Source organism: Silurus meridionalis, chromosome 23 (genome assembly GCF_014805685.1).
Source record: "Silurus meridionalis isolate SWU-2019-XX chromosome 23, ASM1480568v1, whole genome shotgun sequence".
NCBI classification, from domain to species: Eukaryota; Metazoa; Chordata; class Actinopteri; order Siluriformes; family Siluridae; genus Silurus; species Silurus meridionalis.
The window spans coordinates 9,436,432-9,454,531 of record NC_060906.1 but is presented as its reverse complement, the minus strand read 5'-3'; the positions used below and the strand labels follow the sequence as shown (position 1 = coordinate 9,454,531).

At 39.1% G+C, this 18,100-nt stretch overlaps 1 protein-coding gene across 4 annotated transcripts; it reads right to left on the bottom strand.

Moving 5' to 3' along the window:
- Positions 1-631: 631 nt before the first annotated feature.
- Positions 632-17,593, bottom strand: exoc1 (exocyst complex component 1). Of its 4 annotated transcripts, XM_046835893.1 has the most exons (20): positions 17,399-17,593; positions 15,957-16,088; positions 15,660-15,790; positions 14,533-14,692; positions 14,159-14,170; positions 13,250-13,437; positions 12,931-13,158; positions 12,506-12,638; positions 12,234-12,343; positions 9,540-9,689; positions 9,090-9,198; positions 6,737-6,781; positions 5,881-6,044; positions 4,267-4,368; positions 4,084-4,160; positions 3,324-3,552; positions 2,935-3,118; positions 2,481-2,680; positions 2,097-2,291; positions 632-1,074 (listed from the first exon to the last, which is right to left on the bottom strand). In XM_046835893.1, the coding sequence occupies exons 2-20, from the start codon at positions 16,078-16,080 to the stop codon at positions 922-924; spliced, it is 2,694 nt and encodes an 897-aa protein (XP_046691849.1). In that variant the 5' UTR covers positions 16,081-16,088; positions 17,399-17,593; the 3' UTR covers positions 632-921. The 4 variants fall into 4 exon arrangements, with proteins under 4 accessions (XP_046691849.1, XP_046691851.1, XP_046691850.1 ...); XM_046835895.1 differs by lacking the exon at positions 6,737-6,781; XM_046835894.1 differs by lacking the exon at positions 14,159-14,170.
- Between the last annotated feature and the right edge of the window lie 507 nt (positions 17,594-18,100).

Sequence of the window (18,100 nt, the reverse complement as noted above, 5' to 3'; positions counted from 1 at the left end):
AAAAAGGGTGGGATTGTGGGAAATGTAGTTACTGCCCCAAAGGGTGGAGTTATATATATTTTTTAGAGGGGGGCTTGAGAATAGTTCTATTAGTTAAAGATGTTTCCCCCCAGTTTTAAATACATCCAATACTACAGCAAACCACTGCAAGCACAAAAGTGACTGACGGAAAGAAAGAAAGAGAGAGAGAGCAGATGTTTGGCCGCATATGAGGTGAAATCGAAAAGTTTTTCCACTCAAAACACCACGGAAAAGTTTCACGTAGAAATTCACGTCTGCAATGAAATCGCAGACATGATAACGTAACAGACTATACCTAACCCTAACCGTAGATCAAAATAACACCAGTTAACACCATTAGTTTTGAAACTTCTTGATACTTTCTCTTATACATCTCAGTGAAAGTCTTTTTTAAGACGCCTCGTCTTAGGGGCACCCACGATTCAGCGTCTCTGGAGCACAGAGAATTAAAGATCTTGCTCAAGAGCACAACAGTGGCACCTTGGCGATTCTTGGACTCGAACCCGATTGATTTTTATTTACATTTTTTTTACCTAATACACTTTATACCCCATAAGCGTTCATCTATTCTCCCAAACTAAAAAATGAAAATAATTCCACAAAGACAAAATGAAATGATTTTTTTTTTATTACGTGTTTGATATCATTCAAGGAGCTCATCACAGATTTACTGTGGATTGAAAAGTGAGTACTTTTTTCACAAAAGCGACAAACGTTCATTCGCTGCGACGTTTCAGCGTTATATATTATACATCTACGAGAGAATCTGGTGTTACTTTATCCTGCGACACAAAAAGCTAATGAATGCATTTTACTGCTAAGTGTAAATGATTAGTGTTGTATATATACACACGAATTGCAAATCCCTCACACACACACACCTCTCATTTATTTCCACTTCTAGTGAGACTGGGCGATACTGGAGAAGTACTCCAGCATGTCCTGTATGGTGAAGTCCATGGTGATGCCTGATCCAGGGTAGCAGCGGTTTATCAGGCCCTCAAAGTGCTTATACTGACGGATGAACTCGTCCTGCATGGAGTGCCACACCACCTAGTCAAGTAAAAAAACGATACAGAAACACATCAGGTTGTATCTAGTTGATTTTAGTTTTTATAGTGCTTTTAATAATGGAAATTCTCTGAGACAGATTACGAATAAACCGCTGCAATTTATAAATCGGTCTCTTAGAAGTTTATCCCTATTGAGTGAGCTAGTGGAGACAAAACTCCCTGAGATGGTATGAGGAAGAAACCTTGAGAGGAACCAGAATCCGAATGTCCATTCATTATACACAGATCAGATCTGTTCCTTCCTGCACTTTTGATAAGATACTGACGACTGCAGACCAGAAAACCACACAAGATGCTCTGACCCAGTCGTCTAGACGTCACAATTTCTCGTCAAACTCGCTCAAATCCTTACGCTCGCCCATTTTTCCTGCTTCCAACACGTCAACTTTGAGGACAAAATGTTCACTTGCTGCCTAATAAATCCCTTACAATAACAGGTGCCATGATATAGAGATAATCAGTGTTATTCACTTCACCGCTTGTGATGTTACAGTATGCCTGATCTGATCGTTGTAGTTCCATCATTGTTGAGGTTATTAACTGTTCTCTCTTTGAATGCAAAAAAAACTCTTCATGGAGACTGTAGTCCTACGCCACTAAAGCAGATCAGTGGTTTACTTTCTGTTCAACAGCACATTTGTTTTATCTTCATTCCTGCAACAAAGCTGCAGCACGATTCTACATTCATCAATTTATGGGGCGAAGCACTGACATTAAATATACGCTTCATAAAGTTCATATGGCGGCTTGGATTTTCTGAGCTCTCGCTATATACATTTGGTGTGAATCTCGTGAACCCTGTAGGAGGAGTTGTTAAAAGTTTGCTACTCATCAAAATGTCTGACTTCCTTCCACGTTTTGTTGCCACACCCTGACTTCTGATATGAGTCAAGTTTTCAAGAATCAAGAGTTTCTCAGCATGAAAGAAAAACAGTACAAATATACAGCTTGAGTCTTCATCTAACAGACTATAAATATAAAATATATAATGGGATCACTCACTTGTAGGAGACTTTCTTCCTCACACAGGTGCTTGTCTACTTTTTTGTAGAGATTGTCAAGGCCTTTCTTCACCTCTTTTCCTGGGTACTCTTTAATCACCTTCCTCAGCTCCTGTTTGTTGAAGGCCAGCTGGTAGCTCACTTCCTCTTCCCTCACACCTTGAGCCACTCGTGCCTCCACCCCCTCGAAGAAGTGCTACCACACACACACACACACACACACACACACACACACACACACACACAATGAATGCATGTACAGTAATTTTTCATACATCTTGATCTCTCAACAAACCTCAACAGATTAAACGCTGACCACGCTGACTCTTTCAGCTCTTATTTTTAGTGAATATAAAAAGAAGACAAAATGAAGAAGAACTCTTACATTGAGTTTTTCCAGTGGCTGGCCCAGCGAGTTAATAACATAATACTGAAGATGGTCCGTGTATTTCTGCTTGGCCTCCTTTCTCTCCGTCTCCAGACACGAGATCTTGAGGCGTGACAGAGTGGAAAAAATGTGGTGGAAGTTCTCCATCATGACAACGTCGCGAGGGGTTTTCTGACTCTCGTTGGCCACTTTCTCCACTGCACCCAGTCAGACACAGACGCACTGATCAGCAGCCGATATGAACACGTTTGTGTTAATCTCATTCATACAACTGAGCAGAAAAGGGGTTAAGGGGCCTTTCTCAGGGGCCCAAAAATGAGCAGCTTGGTGTGCTTGGGACTAAGTTACCACCTCCCTCTTAATAAATACTCGTCTGATGAACCACAGACATCCGATCTTGTTTTATCGGATTATTAACAGTAAATGATCGGTGAAGAGTTGAGAGTCTCACCGTTCACGAAGACTGCTCTGATGAGTTTGACGTACGCTTTATCCAGATCACCCCGGCGCTCCGCGTTACGGAAAATGGTCTCGGCCAGCTCGGCGAATTCCTCGAAGCCTGTGACGAAGGGCAGGATCCCCACTTTGCTCTTCTTAGAGATCTTTACCTCCTCCATCTGCCTGATCTGACCAGACTGAAGGCAAACAATATACAGAAAAGTGAAAAAAACTCAAAACAACACAGTTATTAGACAAATTGTTGTTATTTACAATCGTTACAAATTGTTAGCTTTATCAAGGGTGCCAATAATTCTGGTGCTGACTTAAAGAAGGTTCCATATATCATATATAACTTTTCCAGTATTAATTGAATGGGCACTCAATTGAGCTTCGACTCACGATACACTTGTCGAAGTTCCTCTTGACTGTGACGAGCACGTTGCCCAGCGTAGTGCTGAGGAAAGACGCCGGGTCCACGTTTTCAGCCGTCCACACGTGGTGACTCATCTTCACCAGCATGTAGAGCGAGTGGAAGCTGTCGATTTTATCGCCCAGCGCGATCAGACTGTTCAGCTCCGTCTCGATGCTGTGGAAGATCTTATTCATCATCTGCCGAACCATGTCCTTGCTGAGGGGGAGCCAAAGAAGAAATGAGGGACGGTGAATAATGACACGTTCGCCTGCATGACACGAAGCGACGGGAACTGTGTGTAATTCAACTCGTTTAAAACCATCGTGACACACAAATACATTGTTAGCCAATAGCCTCTACCACGCCCTAAATTAGACATTTTTTTTTTCAAACTATGTATCGCTAAACTTGCACTTTACCACAGCTGGAAAATAAAATCCCTTCTTCAATCCGAGTGAGATTCGCGCATGGCTGTTGCATGTTGGTCTCATTTGTAAATTCAATTGGGACCAGCGAAAGAAAGAACACCACCACCAAGGAAACAACAACAATAACATTCTGAAGTGCTGTGGCAGCGTTACAATGAGCATTAGGGTTACATTACGTAAAATTAAGACCTTAAAAATGATTTTTAAGACCTAAAATTTGGATTTTTAAATGTTAGACTTAAAAAAAAAAAAAAGAAACAAATATTTGGCGCATGATGAAATTCAGCATGGGGTGGAGGAGATACGTGATCTCACTTACTCTGATGATATGGAGTGTCTGTACTCGCTGACTGGTCTGGATTGGAGTGTTCCATCAAGGTCATCTGGGGTTTCTCCCTGAAGAATATCCATAATAATACGTCACATGCATAATCTTACGCACTCACATACGCTCACCTGCACGCAGACACACACAGACACACACAGACACACACTCACAAACCTGAGCTGATGCTGGCTGATGCTGCAGTTTAAAGAACTTGCTGATGAAATCCTGTTCAGCCAGACACAGTGGCTCCAGCTCACTGAGGACCTGCTCAAAAATCTACACACACACACACACACACACACACACACACACACACACACACAACCTTAAAAACCAGCACATCCAGGTAACTAAAATAAGTCTGCAAATATCGATAATTGATAATCAGACGATATTTTGCTGAGTGCGTTATTATGATAGTACGGTACCTAAAAGTGACAGCTGACTCCTAAAACTTTCAATGTGCTTCATATTCTGTGTGGTGTTCAGTTCGCAACAACGGCAAGAGATTCATCATTTCCCAATAAGTTTAAATGACTGATCAAATTCTTACATTTAATCTGACAATTCAACATTTTGGCTGTTACCAAGCAAATTGGATCAGTATTTTTTACGATATCATAAAACAATACAAATAAAATAGATTTTGCAATATAATATATTTACATTTTTGTAGGGAAAAAAATTAAATAAAATAAAAACCACTGATGTGATGCTGATTAACTATTTGAAATAATAATGTCCACATTTTCTGGCCCCATATCCTGCATTTTGTGGTCATTCTACATACATTTTTATAGAGTGAATCGTGCAAAAAGAAGAACGCACTCTAAACCTACTAGACTTCATCACCTGATGTATGTGTGCACTCTGTAGGAGTGTTTTGTTCGGCGACATCCTCGATAATGGTAAACCTCGCATGGTTAAAACAACAATCGCGATATTATCGGAGACGATATATATCTCACACCTCTAATCCTCACTGACCAGAGGTTCCTTTTATAACTGGAAATTAATTCCAAAAAGTTTTTCCATAGCAATGATGAAACACTTTTCCTGGTATAGGGTTCAATTATTATTCAAGTGTTTGTAGCACATTTCACATTGCTATTTCTTTTCTTATTATTTATTATTGTATCACATTTCACATTATTTCTTTTTGTATAATAATGACTTTTTTGATATTTGCACCACTCAGTATAACCAAAGAAAGTCTCATTTATAATCAGTAGTTATGTTGCTAGCCTTATAAGATTCCTTTCCTAATTATTTCTGCCACGTGTTACATATTTAGAAATAAATTAATTAATTAATAAAAAAAAGTATGGGCTTTTCCACCATTAAATCATTATAAGGAGAAAGTATCATAAATTTTTGAAAATAACTGTGGCAGATGATGTAACCATGGTCAAATACAAAAATGAGATGCGGTAACCGTTGGCAAATAAGAAAGAGAGGTGTTATTTAGACTGTATATAAAAGAGTATGAAAAGTCTGTGCATTTGCTGTAACTTTGGACACGTCAATGGGACGGTCTGACTTTGTTTCTGCGGGAATAAAGCCTGATGCTTTGACAGCCCTTGACGTGGCACTTAAGTCTTTTGTTTCTGATTGGAGTCTTTGTTTTGTTACTGCATTTGTTTGTTCTTGTTTCAATTATCCACGACACTGTTACTATAGAGATGATAAATCATTGATACTGTACTTTCTGATCCGATTTACGAGTTCGCTACAGAACAGCGTTGTTCCAAACCTTAACTCTGACTAGAGCAGAATTTCTCTCCTTGCCTTGTCAAACTTGGTCCGGTCAGCTACGTCCAGGTCGGAGGCAGACATGTTGCCCATGTCCAACAAAGACGAGGACTGCGATCGTCGGCTGTTGGAGCTGCTGACAGCCAACTTGTTAAGACTGGAGGTGGAGCCAGTGAGCTTCCCTGAACTTCCATGTAGACCTGAGTAAGTCCCAGAGAAGATCAGACACTCAAAGAGACAGAGACGTACACACTCGCAGTGATACAGCACATGTGCTACACCCAATTTAATTCAATCAATTTTATTTGTATACCACTTTTAACAATGAACATCGTCTCAAAGCAGCTTTACACAGATAATATGGTGATAAAAATGAATATGTTCTTTATAAGTGTAAGTTCGTCCCTAATGAGTGAGCCGGTGGTGACTGTGGCAAGGAAAAACTCCCTGAGACGGCATAAGGAAGAAACCTTGAGAAGAAACTGACTCAAGAGGGAACCTCATCCTCATCTGGGTTGCATCAAATGTCCATTTATTACAGATATACGATGTTGCGGGGTGCAGTGATGGTGATCAACGACCTGTATTACCTTGTGCTATTATATTATTTAGGACTAACATATCACTATTCCGAGAGCAATAACCGTATACACAATATAGCATGTAGGTTTTAATGATACTGAGCGAACAGGAATGATGATGATGCCTCTGAAACGTTTGAGGGTTAGTCGGACTGTCGTAGACGTGAATGTTTAAATCTGTGCATTAAAATAATGTTTTAAACAGAGCTTAGAAAGAAACATGTTGTATCTTGTTTTAATAATCAATGGGGAAAAATAATACGAGGTGCATTTTGAAGCTTTGAAAAGATGCGTGCTGTGCGAGTACTTACTTTCCGTCTCCTGTTTGAGAGCGCTCTCTTTCCGAGGAAGCGTGGCTGCAGGCCGAGTTAGAAAGGCAGGCATCAGAGACAGAGACACGTTAGGCTTATGACATGCAGTGGGACTCAGGGGTTAGGGGGTTAGACATGAAATCAGAGATATACACAATGGCATGCGCTGTCGTGGCCGGCTCGACTTCGCAAGGCCAGCGGCTGCTTGAAAAACCAAACTCCGCACAACACTTAACAATTAGACAGCAGTTCTATCCATTTGATGGTGAACATTAATTGCACTAGGAATTTATTATCAGCTAAAGCTTTAATACAATCCTAAGTGTCTTGTGGCTGTATATATATATTAATATAGCAATTTAAATTGGGCTGCAACACACTATCGTGACATGACCTTTTTTCTTTTTTCTTTTTTTAAATAAAAGAAAGAGAGAGAGAAATGGCAGTGAAAACAACCCTCTACTGCGCATTGGTCCCTCATCTCCAGTCTGTGGATCATTTGGTACCAGGCCACACAAAAGGAATGAAAAATGTTACATTTTTATTTTATTTCCATTTCTATTTGTAAAAAAGAAATAATTTAATGAATTAAAAAAAAACCTGCACAGTTTTTTCCCCCTAAGCATCGTCATATTAAGCTCCCACTGATTCTGCTTTATGATGAGTTATATTTTCATTATTTATGTAATTTAATGGATAATTCAAATCCTATAATGTTAACAATGAAGCACATAATTAGTTAATAAATATCATAATATTGCGTGAAACTGGTCCGTGATGCACAAAAGGTTAGGGGGGTGCAACTCTACAGTATGGCAACACTTTACATCACATTACACTGCTAGTCTCAATATCTAACTCGTGTTGTAACACGTGTAATATTTTGACTTCATTTGTTTTGTGAGAAAGAAAGAAAGGTCCAATGAACTGTGAACTGATATATTCAGTTGTCCTGGATCTTTCCTGCTTTGTCACATCATCATCTTGTCCTATTTGGGTTTAAAAAGTTGGAATTTTGCATGACAATTTGAGGTTGTAAACAAAGAAAATGATTGAACATTGTCTCAAATGAATGACTAGTCTACGAGAGGAATGTCATGAAGCGTGTGTGTTATTGCAGTGCTGGGAAGCGAGTAGCAAATTTGTTGGAATTGAAACGTTTGAAAGTAGCTAAACAAATAAACAAAAGGTAACACTGATAGAATTGCTACATGGTTTCCACGAGTAGTTTGAATACAAAAAAACTTATTTAGTTCATTTAACTACACACAGAGCACTGTGTTTCCCACGGACCATTTTTACTGACGCACAACATCGCTAAACTCTGTAGCGCTCTGGAAAAGGAACACGGGAGATTCAGGTCGAAGAAAATGCCGGAAAGTTTCAGAATTTTTGGCATCATTTCAAATTAAAAAGTAAAAACACCATACAGAGTGTTCAATTTTATTAGTGTAATTTAAACGAGATGTTTACATTTTTAGTTATTTATTTTTCATTTTTATATTTGCATTTTGATGTAATATGCCAATTAAATGCACTTCACTTCAATGGGTTTTCACTGATATCCGATGGAATAATCGGTAGAATACTCGTTTACAAAAATAACCGATAGCTGCAGCTGCAGTTGAGTTGGAGCTGATTTCACACACATATTTATAAATATATTTTTCACCCCCTCCCACACACTACAAGCACAATTGTATATTTGGAGCTCTATTTTGCTGTTTATCCTCTATTTTTCTGGCTGAAACTAAACGAATGGAGGGAGCGCATCATAACTGCTGATTGAAATGCTGCATGATTTGATTAATGTATGGAGATACATATACACATTATATATGTATATGTATCTCCATACATTATTTATTCATCAAAATACTTGAGCATCACAGCCCTGAATTCAAATTAATATTTCAAATTATAATCAACCTTGTAAAAACATCAACTGAGCAGGTGCAGATTAATCATTAGTACACTATAACATACCAAATAAATCTGAAATAATCTCGAAATGCTTATCAAGAGATATTCAATGTTGTGATTGAGATATTTTAGGGCAAACCCTGATAGTTTAACCTCCCAAATGTTTACTCCCAGACTCCTAATGAGTTCAGACTGTTCAGAATTCAGATTGTCTGTCCCGTGAGACACTAATGCTTTCGACGTCAACAAACTAAAGTGAGTTTTTTCATTAAGAGCAACATTAGAGCAAGCGAAGACAACTCTTCTGACGAATGCAGGCAAAGACCGGTGCAAGCACAGGGCAAACGCAGAGCACAAAGTTAATGATGCAGAATTTGCATAATGGGGGGAAGGGGGGCTTAGAAACACTTTGAATAGTTACAAATCTTACCAAACTTTCCCTTTCCTTCTTTGGTGGTTCCGGCCATTTTGATTTTTGCAACTTCAAAGAAGTCTTTGATCTCTCTCTCGTACAACCTAGTCATGTAGTCCACATAGGTCTAAAGGGCAAGAGACAGAAGACACATATTAGGGTAATTTAAAGGAGGGGTCTTCTAAGTTTTCCATGTCAAGGACCCCTATGGGGCATGTGGCCCGATACAAAATGTGTCAAACAAAGCCACTGATATTAATAGAAACTAATCATATTACGTTAGTTCTATTATTCAAAAATTTTACCTTTGATGTATCTTACCCATGTTATTTATTATTTTGTATTGTTTTTTTACAAAAAATTTTTTGTGATTAATTAGCAGACCCCTTGCAGTACTGCCATGGACCCCTCCCCCCAGTTTGAAGACCCGTGATTAAAAGGATGATAGTGGTGGTGAAGAATGCTCACCCTGGACAGACCCTCGTACTTCTCTCTCTGCGTGTTCTTCAGCCACTCCATCAGTTTAGCATATCTCAACAGGTCTCTGTGCAGTGGGCTGTGCTTGGGCAGGGTCAGCTCCGCCGTGTGTTGAGACAGTGTCGAGCTCTGATCATGACCCTACACAATACACAATGTTTATATAAAAAAAATAATAATAATACAAAAAAGGTAAATTGTACGAACACCTCTAAGAAAAGTGTACACAGTAAATCAGAGCGTCAAAATACACCACTGTCAGAAATAAATTTGTTAATGGAGACGAGCAAACCACGAAAATGGTTTTATGATGACCTAAAAACACAGGCAGTTAGTCTGAAATAACATTCCCTTACAGTCAAGTGTTTAATCCATGTGAGGGGATCGGAGCTACTCTCCTGACACGCTCACACATGCTTCGGTTTTTTTAAATCGAACACCGTGCTTTCTGAGATTCTTACCCCACGCCAACAAACCTCGGACTCCACTTCACATCCAGCAGCTACCGGGCTGTATTCAGAATTAATGAAGTGCGAGTTAACAATAAAATGAATGAATAAACCATTAGTATGAAATGGATTACTGCTCGGGCCGTGGTACAAGATGCGTGTATGAGGTTGAACTTATTTGTAGCTTGTACAGTGAACCTTTCATTTTTTTTGACACCTTACTGTAATCTAGATTCAATTTCGACTTGCATTAAAAATGGCCAAAAACAGAAATCTCGTTTGTAAACAAGTATTCGGACCCTTGAATGTTTGTACATCATCTTGGGATGTTGGTACACTTGCACTCGGTTCAAACTAAACTGATTTGTGGGTTCCACAATACATGAATATAAAATCAGATTACAATCCAAACCATGAAAGTTGGACCATAAAGGACCTGAGAGAGGGAGGTGACCCGAGAACTAGACGGCCACTGTAACAGAGCTTCAGAAAATCACGTGTAGATTTCTACAGGAAAAAACTCTAGCTCTGGTGAAAAATAGAAACCACTCATCAACTGGTTCTTACACTGACGCATGAGGGTCACAGCATCATATAATCAGAGTGCATCTCGATAGACTGAGTGAAATAGATAGAAATGCAGCCATATACAGAGAGGTCTTTAAACAATCTGCCCCATAACCTCACACTGAACAGGCAGAAGACCAAAACCCAGGTAGTTCCCAGACACCTCTTATCCAATCTAAATAATTTTGGAATGACCAGCACAATGGGAAATTCCCCAAACTCAGGTAACTGGTGCCAAATATGCTTCAATATTGTACTGATTAATTGGGGAAAATGTTTTCATTGTATTTATGGTTTATTGTACGTAGCCTGATTGAGAAAAATAGAAATGCAAAATGAAATCTGAAGCACGTGTGTGTAAAAGGGGTCTAAATACGTTTTCAAGCATTTATATGGAGAGAACGCGTGTTGATTTGAATCCTCAATGCTGCAATTCATTCTGATGCTGATGCTTTGTCTGCGTATGCAAGGTGAATCTGCTGTACTTAATACAGGCTGTCGGGCAATGAAAGCTGGGGAATTTCATTCCATCGTCATTCATCAAGAGAAAAAAAATAAACTATTGTCTCAGCAGCATGAAAAAAAGGTAATTTCAATAATCTGATTATTCACTAAATCATACACTATATTCCCAAAAGTATTGGGTCACCTGGTCCACTAGATTTTGGAGTGTGTTTATGGATATTTGTATTTATCAGACACAAGGGTGTTATGAAAGGCAGGTACTGAGGAGTCCTGGGGGTGCTGTCAGCATTCCAATTCATCCCAAAGGTGTTCAGTAGAGATGAGATCAGAGCTCTATAGCAGGCCACTCAAGATCTTCCTCTCCAAAGCGTGTAACCAGATCTTCTAGAGCAAGTTCAAGTAAATGCAACATTTTATAACAGCACATTTAAAAACGTCCTGTAAGATTGAGATTCTTCAGCTTTGTGGTAACAGTTTGGAAACGAACCACATATAGCAGGAAAGGTGGGTGACCCGATACATTTGGAAATATAGAGTATATAAGACTACTCTGGATACACTTTATCTTTATCCATGTATACTTTTATAAGTCACCAATATATGGCCCAAAATCCTAGCATGCAGTACTTTCATTTATATATTTATATTTTTTTATTCTCTTTAAACATATTTCACTACACATAACCAGGACTCATAAAAAGCAGTTCTTCTGAACAAAGCAAATGCAGTGCTTTTTTTTCTCCACACCTCTAGGTGGTGTAAGAGAGAGTTCTAAATTCAGACAGAGCCTGCTGGTGGTAACTGGTGAACTCGGGCTTGTAGACATCCTGAGATGAAAAAGACACCACACGCATGCTTCTGTGGAAGCACGAGCATTCGATGGGTGTTAGAAAAGGCAGTGAAGATCACAAGTGTCGAGTTACGGGGGTGGGGTGGGTCAAACCGAAAGGGGGAGGTGGGTGTTGTGTACTCACAGGGAGTGACAGACAGGACGACCTATAGAACTGAGGAATGGTCATTTTGAAGTGACTGAAGTGGTTGAACTAAGAGTGAACGAGGTGGCACAGAGAAACAAAACAGTTCAGAACAACAACAAACAGATCACAGAATGAAGAAGAAAAGAAAAGTCACAAACTGGGAGGGAAAAAAGAAAAAAAAGAACAGGACTATTTTTTTTTTTAAATATAAGCACAATGACTGTTACCTGATGCACAAACACGTTGTTGAGGTGGTTGGTGAGGCGACGTGCGAAATTGTCCCGGAGTTCAGCAAACTGTTGCTGCTGCTGTTTTACAGCCCACAGCTTATCATGACCTAACACACACACACACACACACACACACACACCACAGAGTCATAAAACCATAGCATGCAACATGTCACGGTAACTCTGACCAGTGCTTTCAGACACGCATTCCACTCAACTTAGACATTCCCAAGATTTCACCCTGAAGATTCTTCACTATAGACACACACCTGGACGCAGTGCTACACTCATACACTGCAGCAGAGCCTCGGAGGCATTGATGCAGGCCTCGATACCTTTCGGAGAGGACAGGTCTCCCTCCTGTAGAGCTCTGATATGTCCTTTAGACAGATCCATATAGTTCTGTGAAAGACAAAGAAACATAGTGCTCCTGAGACCTACTGATTCCTAGATCTGTCTCAGCTCTGATATTAACCATGACCTCATTTGCAGGCGCATGGCTGAACATCTATTGAGTTTATTGTGCCGAATATTTCTCGTGAACACGATTTCAATTACATTATGTCTCGTGTTTCAACGCTATTATGGTGCATTCATAATGGAGCCTCATTTGTCTGTGCTGATCCTCATTATCACACTGTGATCAGGCTGCTGAGATATTTTTCCAACAGCACAGCAGCACATGGATCCTCACCACGAGAAACTGGATCTCGTCGAGAAGCTTTCCGTTGTTGGTTTTGCTGATCTGAATCAGCCGGTTGCTCTGGGAGATCTGGTCCATCTGCTCTTTGACGCTCTGCAGCATTTCCTCGTAGCTCAGCAGCTTTCCTTCGATGGCGTCCACCTCGGACAGCGCCTCATCCAGCAACTGCATCAGGATGTTCACCTGCTTCTCCGACGCCATGATCGACTGGATGTTTGCCTGGATGGGTTTGGAAACGATTAACGATAAACAATGAATAGAAGATATTATATATAAATATGTGCCAAAGGACTTCTGGGTTCTGACTCACCCCATCCAGGACCTGCAGCTCTCGGGAAAGCTTCTCAGCGAAGGCTTCGGCATTCGAGATAGCATACTCGCACACTTCCATCATGTTCTCAATGTCCTGCTCCTCCCGCGTGTTCAGTTCTTGGTAGTCGTCCAGTGTGTCCTCATCACCGCCGGCGACACTCTGACTCTCGCCGCTCGGGACAGACTCTGAGGAAGAGGTGCGTGTTATAGAGCTAATATGATACAAATACACTGATCAGGCATAACATTATGACCATCTGCCTAATATTGTGTTGGTCCCCCTTTAGCTGCCAAAACAGTCCTGACCCATTCAACATTAACAGCATTAACTTCCTCAGCAATTTCAGCTACAGTTGCTCGTCTGTTGGATCCCCTACGCATCAATGAGCCTCTGCCACCCGTGACCCTGCTTTTTAGAGATGCTCTGACCCAGTCGTCTAGACATCACAATTTGGCCCTTGTCAAACGCTTGGCCATTTTTCCTGCTTCTAACACGTCAACTTTGAGGACAAAATGTTCACATGCTGCCTAATAAATCCCACCCACACTCAGGTGCAATGATGAAGAGAATCAGTGTAATTTTATAATGTTATAATGTCGTTATGTTATGCCTCATCAGTAAAAACTGCTGTTACATGTGGGGCATACAAACACGTTAGGGTGTACACATAACGTGTAGGGTAGGAATTAGATTGTTAAATCACACACACACACACACACACACACACACACACACACGTTTGTGCACAAATCATTGTCAACCAACTCCTGCTATATGAAGGTGATTTCAAACGAACGAAAACCATCATGGTTGGTGCTCCAATTTAAAGAGCGGGGCAAAGAAAATGAAAAGATGAATGGAAATGGAAAATGAAGGGAAATGAGGAAAAGCAGATGCTGTACCAACCTTCAGGGAGCTCTGGCCAATGAGAGATTTAAGGAGAAGAGTGCAGAAGAGAGGTTATAAAGCATTATAAAGCCACTCAACAACAGAAAAGAGAGAGAAAGAGAGAGAGAGAGAGAGAGAGAGAGAGAGAGAGAGAGAGAGAGAGAGAGAAAGACAGAGAAAGTTTAATCAGGTAAACTAGGTTCATTTTGGCTGCAAACAACAGACCTAATCATTTCAGTCACATGCACCTATTAGTCACATTCTGCAATTGGTTATAACAAAGACTGTACTGTTACTATAATACATGCATACTGGCACATACACAATCCCACCACCAATAATACTTCATAAGCACATGCTATTACTCGTTAGCAGTGAGAGGCATGAATTACCTTCCAGCAGCTGGGGGCTCACATTAACAAATTCCACTTTCTTCCTCAAGTAGCGTTGGTTCAGCTTCCAGATACAGGAAATGAAGGAGTTCTTCTCTGCCGTGCTACTAGCCACCCAACGGTACACCTTCTCAAAGTGTAGGTCGAACTCTGGATTCTCCTACAGAGGTCGTGGACACAATAAGACAAAATGTGACTCCGGCTATACTGGATTTACTCTGCTTTACACCCTGATATTTTCCTCACCCGAGTGCCTTTAGTGTCTTTTTAAAGTGAATATATTGATATCACAGCCTATTTTCTAATATCCTCATTTCCCTTTTATACAAGTGGCTTTTTGTACAAATGTACAAAACATTGCAGTGCTTAATTTGTGCGTATAGCTAAAAACTATATTAGTGTCAATGGCAATCATTTATCTCTATCCTTCTATCTAAAACGTTTATATATAAGCTAAACCGATTCAAAACATTGACCGTATTTACAACAAATCCCCACAAAGAGCTCATTTGCATTAGACTGAATGTTAATCTGACTCACGTCTGTGCTAATAAAAATGTTAAATCATACATAAGAAGAAAAAGAAGATTCGTTTAGGGCTTTAAATAATTACTTGTCTACATTTACATGTTTTTGTTTGGACTCTCATTCTTTTTTCATATTCCGTAGTTAATGGCTTTATGTTAATGGTTTTGAGACCTACGTGTGTTCTATTTTTATTTTTTTTTTACATGCAACACATTATGTAAAATTGAAAAGCACCAAAAAATTAAACGCTGACTGACTGGAGGAAAGATGAGATTTGACATTTTTGGCTCTAACCGAAGGACTGATGTAAGATGAAGAACAGGAGAGAAGATATTAGCAGACCGAATCAACCCCACACTTAAACATGGAGGGGGAAGCTTAAAGGTTTGGCGTTGTTTTGGAGCAGGGGAGGTTGGAGACTTATTCTGAAAAGTGAAATGAATACTGAACCAACATGGCAACCATTCCATACTACAACACCGTTCAATTTCATCTGGACTGTGGCTCATCAGAACCGACATGCATGTGTCTCTCAAAAACTATAAAAGTATATATATATTTTATCTTTTTTTTGACCACACCAATCACCTGAACCTTACCTTAGTGGCATCTTTGGCATCAACCTCTGATAAGTCACGAAGCTCCCAGGCCATCTGTCTCTTGTAAAAATCTCCTTTGTCTGACTTCTTCACTTTCACCACCCTCACCTGCACGGGACGCTCCGTTGTCACTGACAGCCAAAAAGAACAACGACTTTAAAGTCACATTATACAGACCTGGTGTATCCGCACTTTGACACTAATTCTGTGATCTGCGTTTCAGCTCTATTTCTGTTACCAAACACTCCAACTCAGTTTAATGCCATTCCCAGGTTCTATCCAGGTTTTATTGCCTACCCGTAGCACACAGGAAACAGTTCTTCTTCTTCTTCCCTGCCTTGCAGACATTGACGATGCTGAGCAGGCGCTCATCGTTGGGAGTGAAAATGTCCCTCTGGAGAGCATGCTTTATGGCAGTCATTCCACGTCCTGAAAAAATATGATTTTTTTATTCAACCTAAAAACATTAAGGTGCCAAGAAATATGGTGTTCACGCTAAGTATAAATCATTAACAGTCAGATCCTTTAGTATTTATCAATTCACATGTATTATTTATATTGAATTACAAATATATGTGCATTATTATTAGTAGTAGTTTTTTTTTTCCTGTAAAACTCCTAAATGTTAATGTTAATGTTTATATGTAAAAGTCACTGTGTAGAAATAGTGGAAGTAAAAATAAATAAATAATAATAATAAATAAATAATAATAATAAATAATCAGTTACTACTACTAATAACAATAACAATCATGGTAAATGCTGAGAATAATTAAATAAATGATTATTGAACTTTTTTATTATAATTCCAGATATCCATACTATTTACTTCAACCAATTTCCACAATATGATTCAATATGCTTTATACACTTTTGGAAGAGTCCGAACAGGTCATTTATTAAAGATCATGTCAGCTTGGCCCAAATGTATAATATAAAATAATTCCTTTAATACATTTCAATACAATTTGAATGTACGTAATAATTACATGATACAATTTCAAAAAAATAATGTGTAGAATATCAGTAGAGACATACAGAGAAGTTATACAGTCTGGCATGATGCATTAAAGCACGTAGAAATGTAGTAGAGGATTTTCATGAATATTTTTCCTAATATATAAAAAAGAGGGGATTATTGTGACTGTCTATAAGTGTATACGAATGCACATTTATGGAAATAAAATCATGTCAAATTTATTTAGTTTTGATGATTGGATGGTCAGGACCGAGGCTCATTTACATTACTATTGCTCAGGTGGGACAAATTTGTCAGATGTCACCTTTTCATTTCACAGACCAGTAAACAAACAAACAAACAAACACATTCCTGGCTGTAATAAATATCATGCTGGGAAAAAAACATGAAATCATGTTAAACCATATTTGAATTTTGGATTGTCAGGAGTCATTTCCAGTGTCAGATATCGCCTTTTCATATTAACTAACAAACAAACAAACAAACAAACACATTTTATCTCTGATAAATATCATGATGAGAAAAGGGACAAAAACATGTCAAAACTACACAGTGCACATCCCACTGTTCATTATTACTCTATTACTGCATGCGCTTACATTAGAATCTACAATCACCAACAACATTTATATCATTAACAGGCATGAAATATAAATATTAGTATAGGTATGAATATAAATGTAAATATAAATAGAACCGGCCCAGTCATATTAGACATGTAGCTACACCGGATATATAAAGGGTCAGATGACTAGCTTACCTTCAAACAGCCCTGTGCAGCGGAAATAGTGCTAAAATCCAAGGTTTCTACTTCAACTCCTATTTCTCTATTTATATACGCATCATTATTTCCCAATAAAAAAACAATATCTGTTAAAAAACCGAGCCCAAACACTAAACACAACAACAGCTCGTCTTCCGGTCAGACCTTAGTACAAAAATATACATATATCCTGACTTCCGGGTTGGGCGCCCTCTAGGGGATCGGATCAGTACTGATAATGTCAATCCCACTTTTTCATTCTGAGCACCTCCACCCCAACCTGCTCATTCATTCACTATAGAAGCAATATGCAAGTAGAGCTTCACCTAAAGTTCACAATGAACATCAGAATGAAGAAAAAGTGTGGTCTCTGTGGCTTTGACACACAAAAAAAAAAAAGTTCAGAGGAGAGCAGCCTAAACTGTACAAGCTGGCAGTAAGTGTACGAAAACGCACATAAGCACTCATTACACCAATGCAAATTGAATTATTTATTCATAAATTTTTATCCATTCATATTTACATTGAATGTTGTGTAACATCAGCGAAATAAAATATCACTTATAGCACTGATATCACTTCTAGCACTTGTGAACATTCACTCAGCGCTGTGTCCTAAAAACTTTAATATAAATATAATATAAAGGCTATAGCAGTAAAAAAAAATGTGGAGAAAACGTCCCAAATATTATCGCTTGC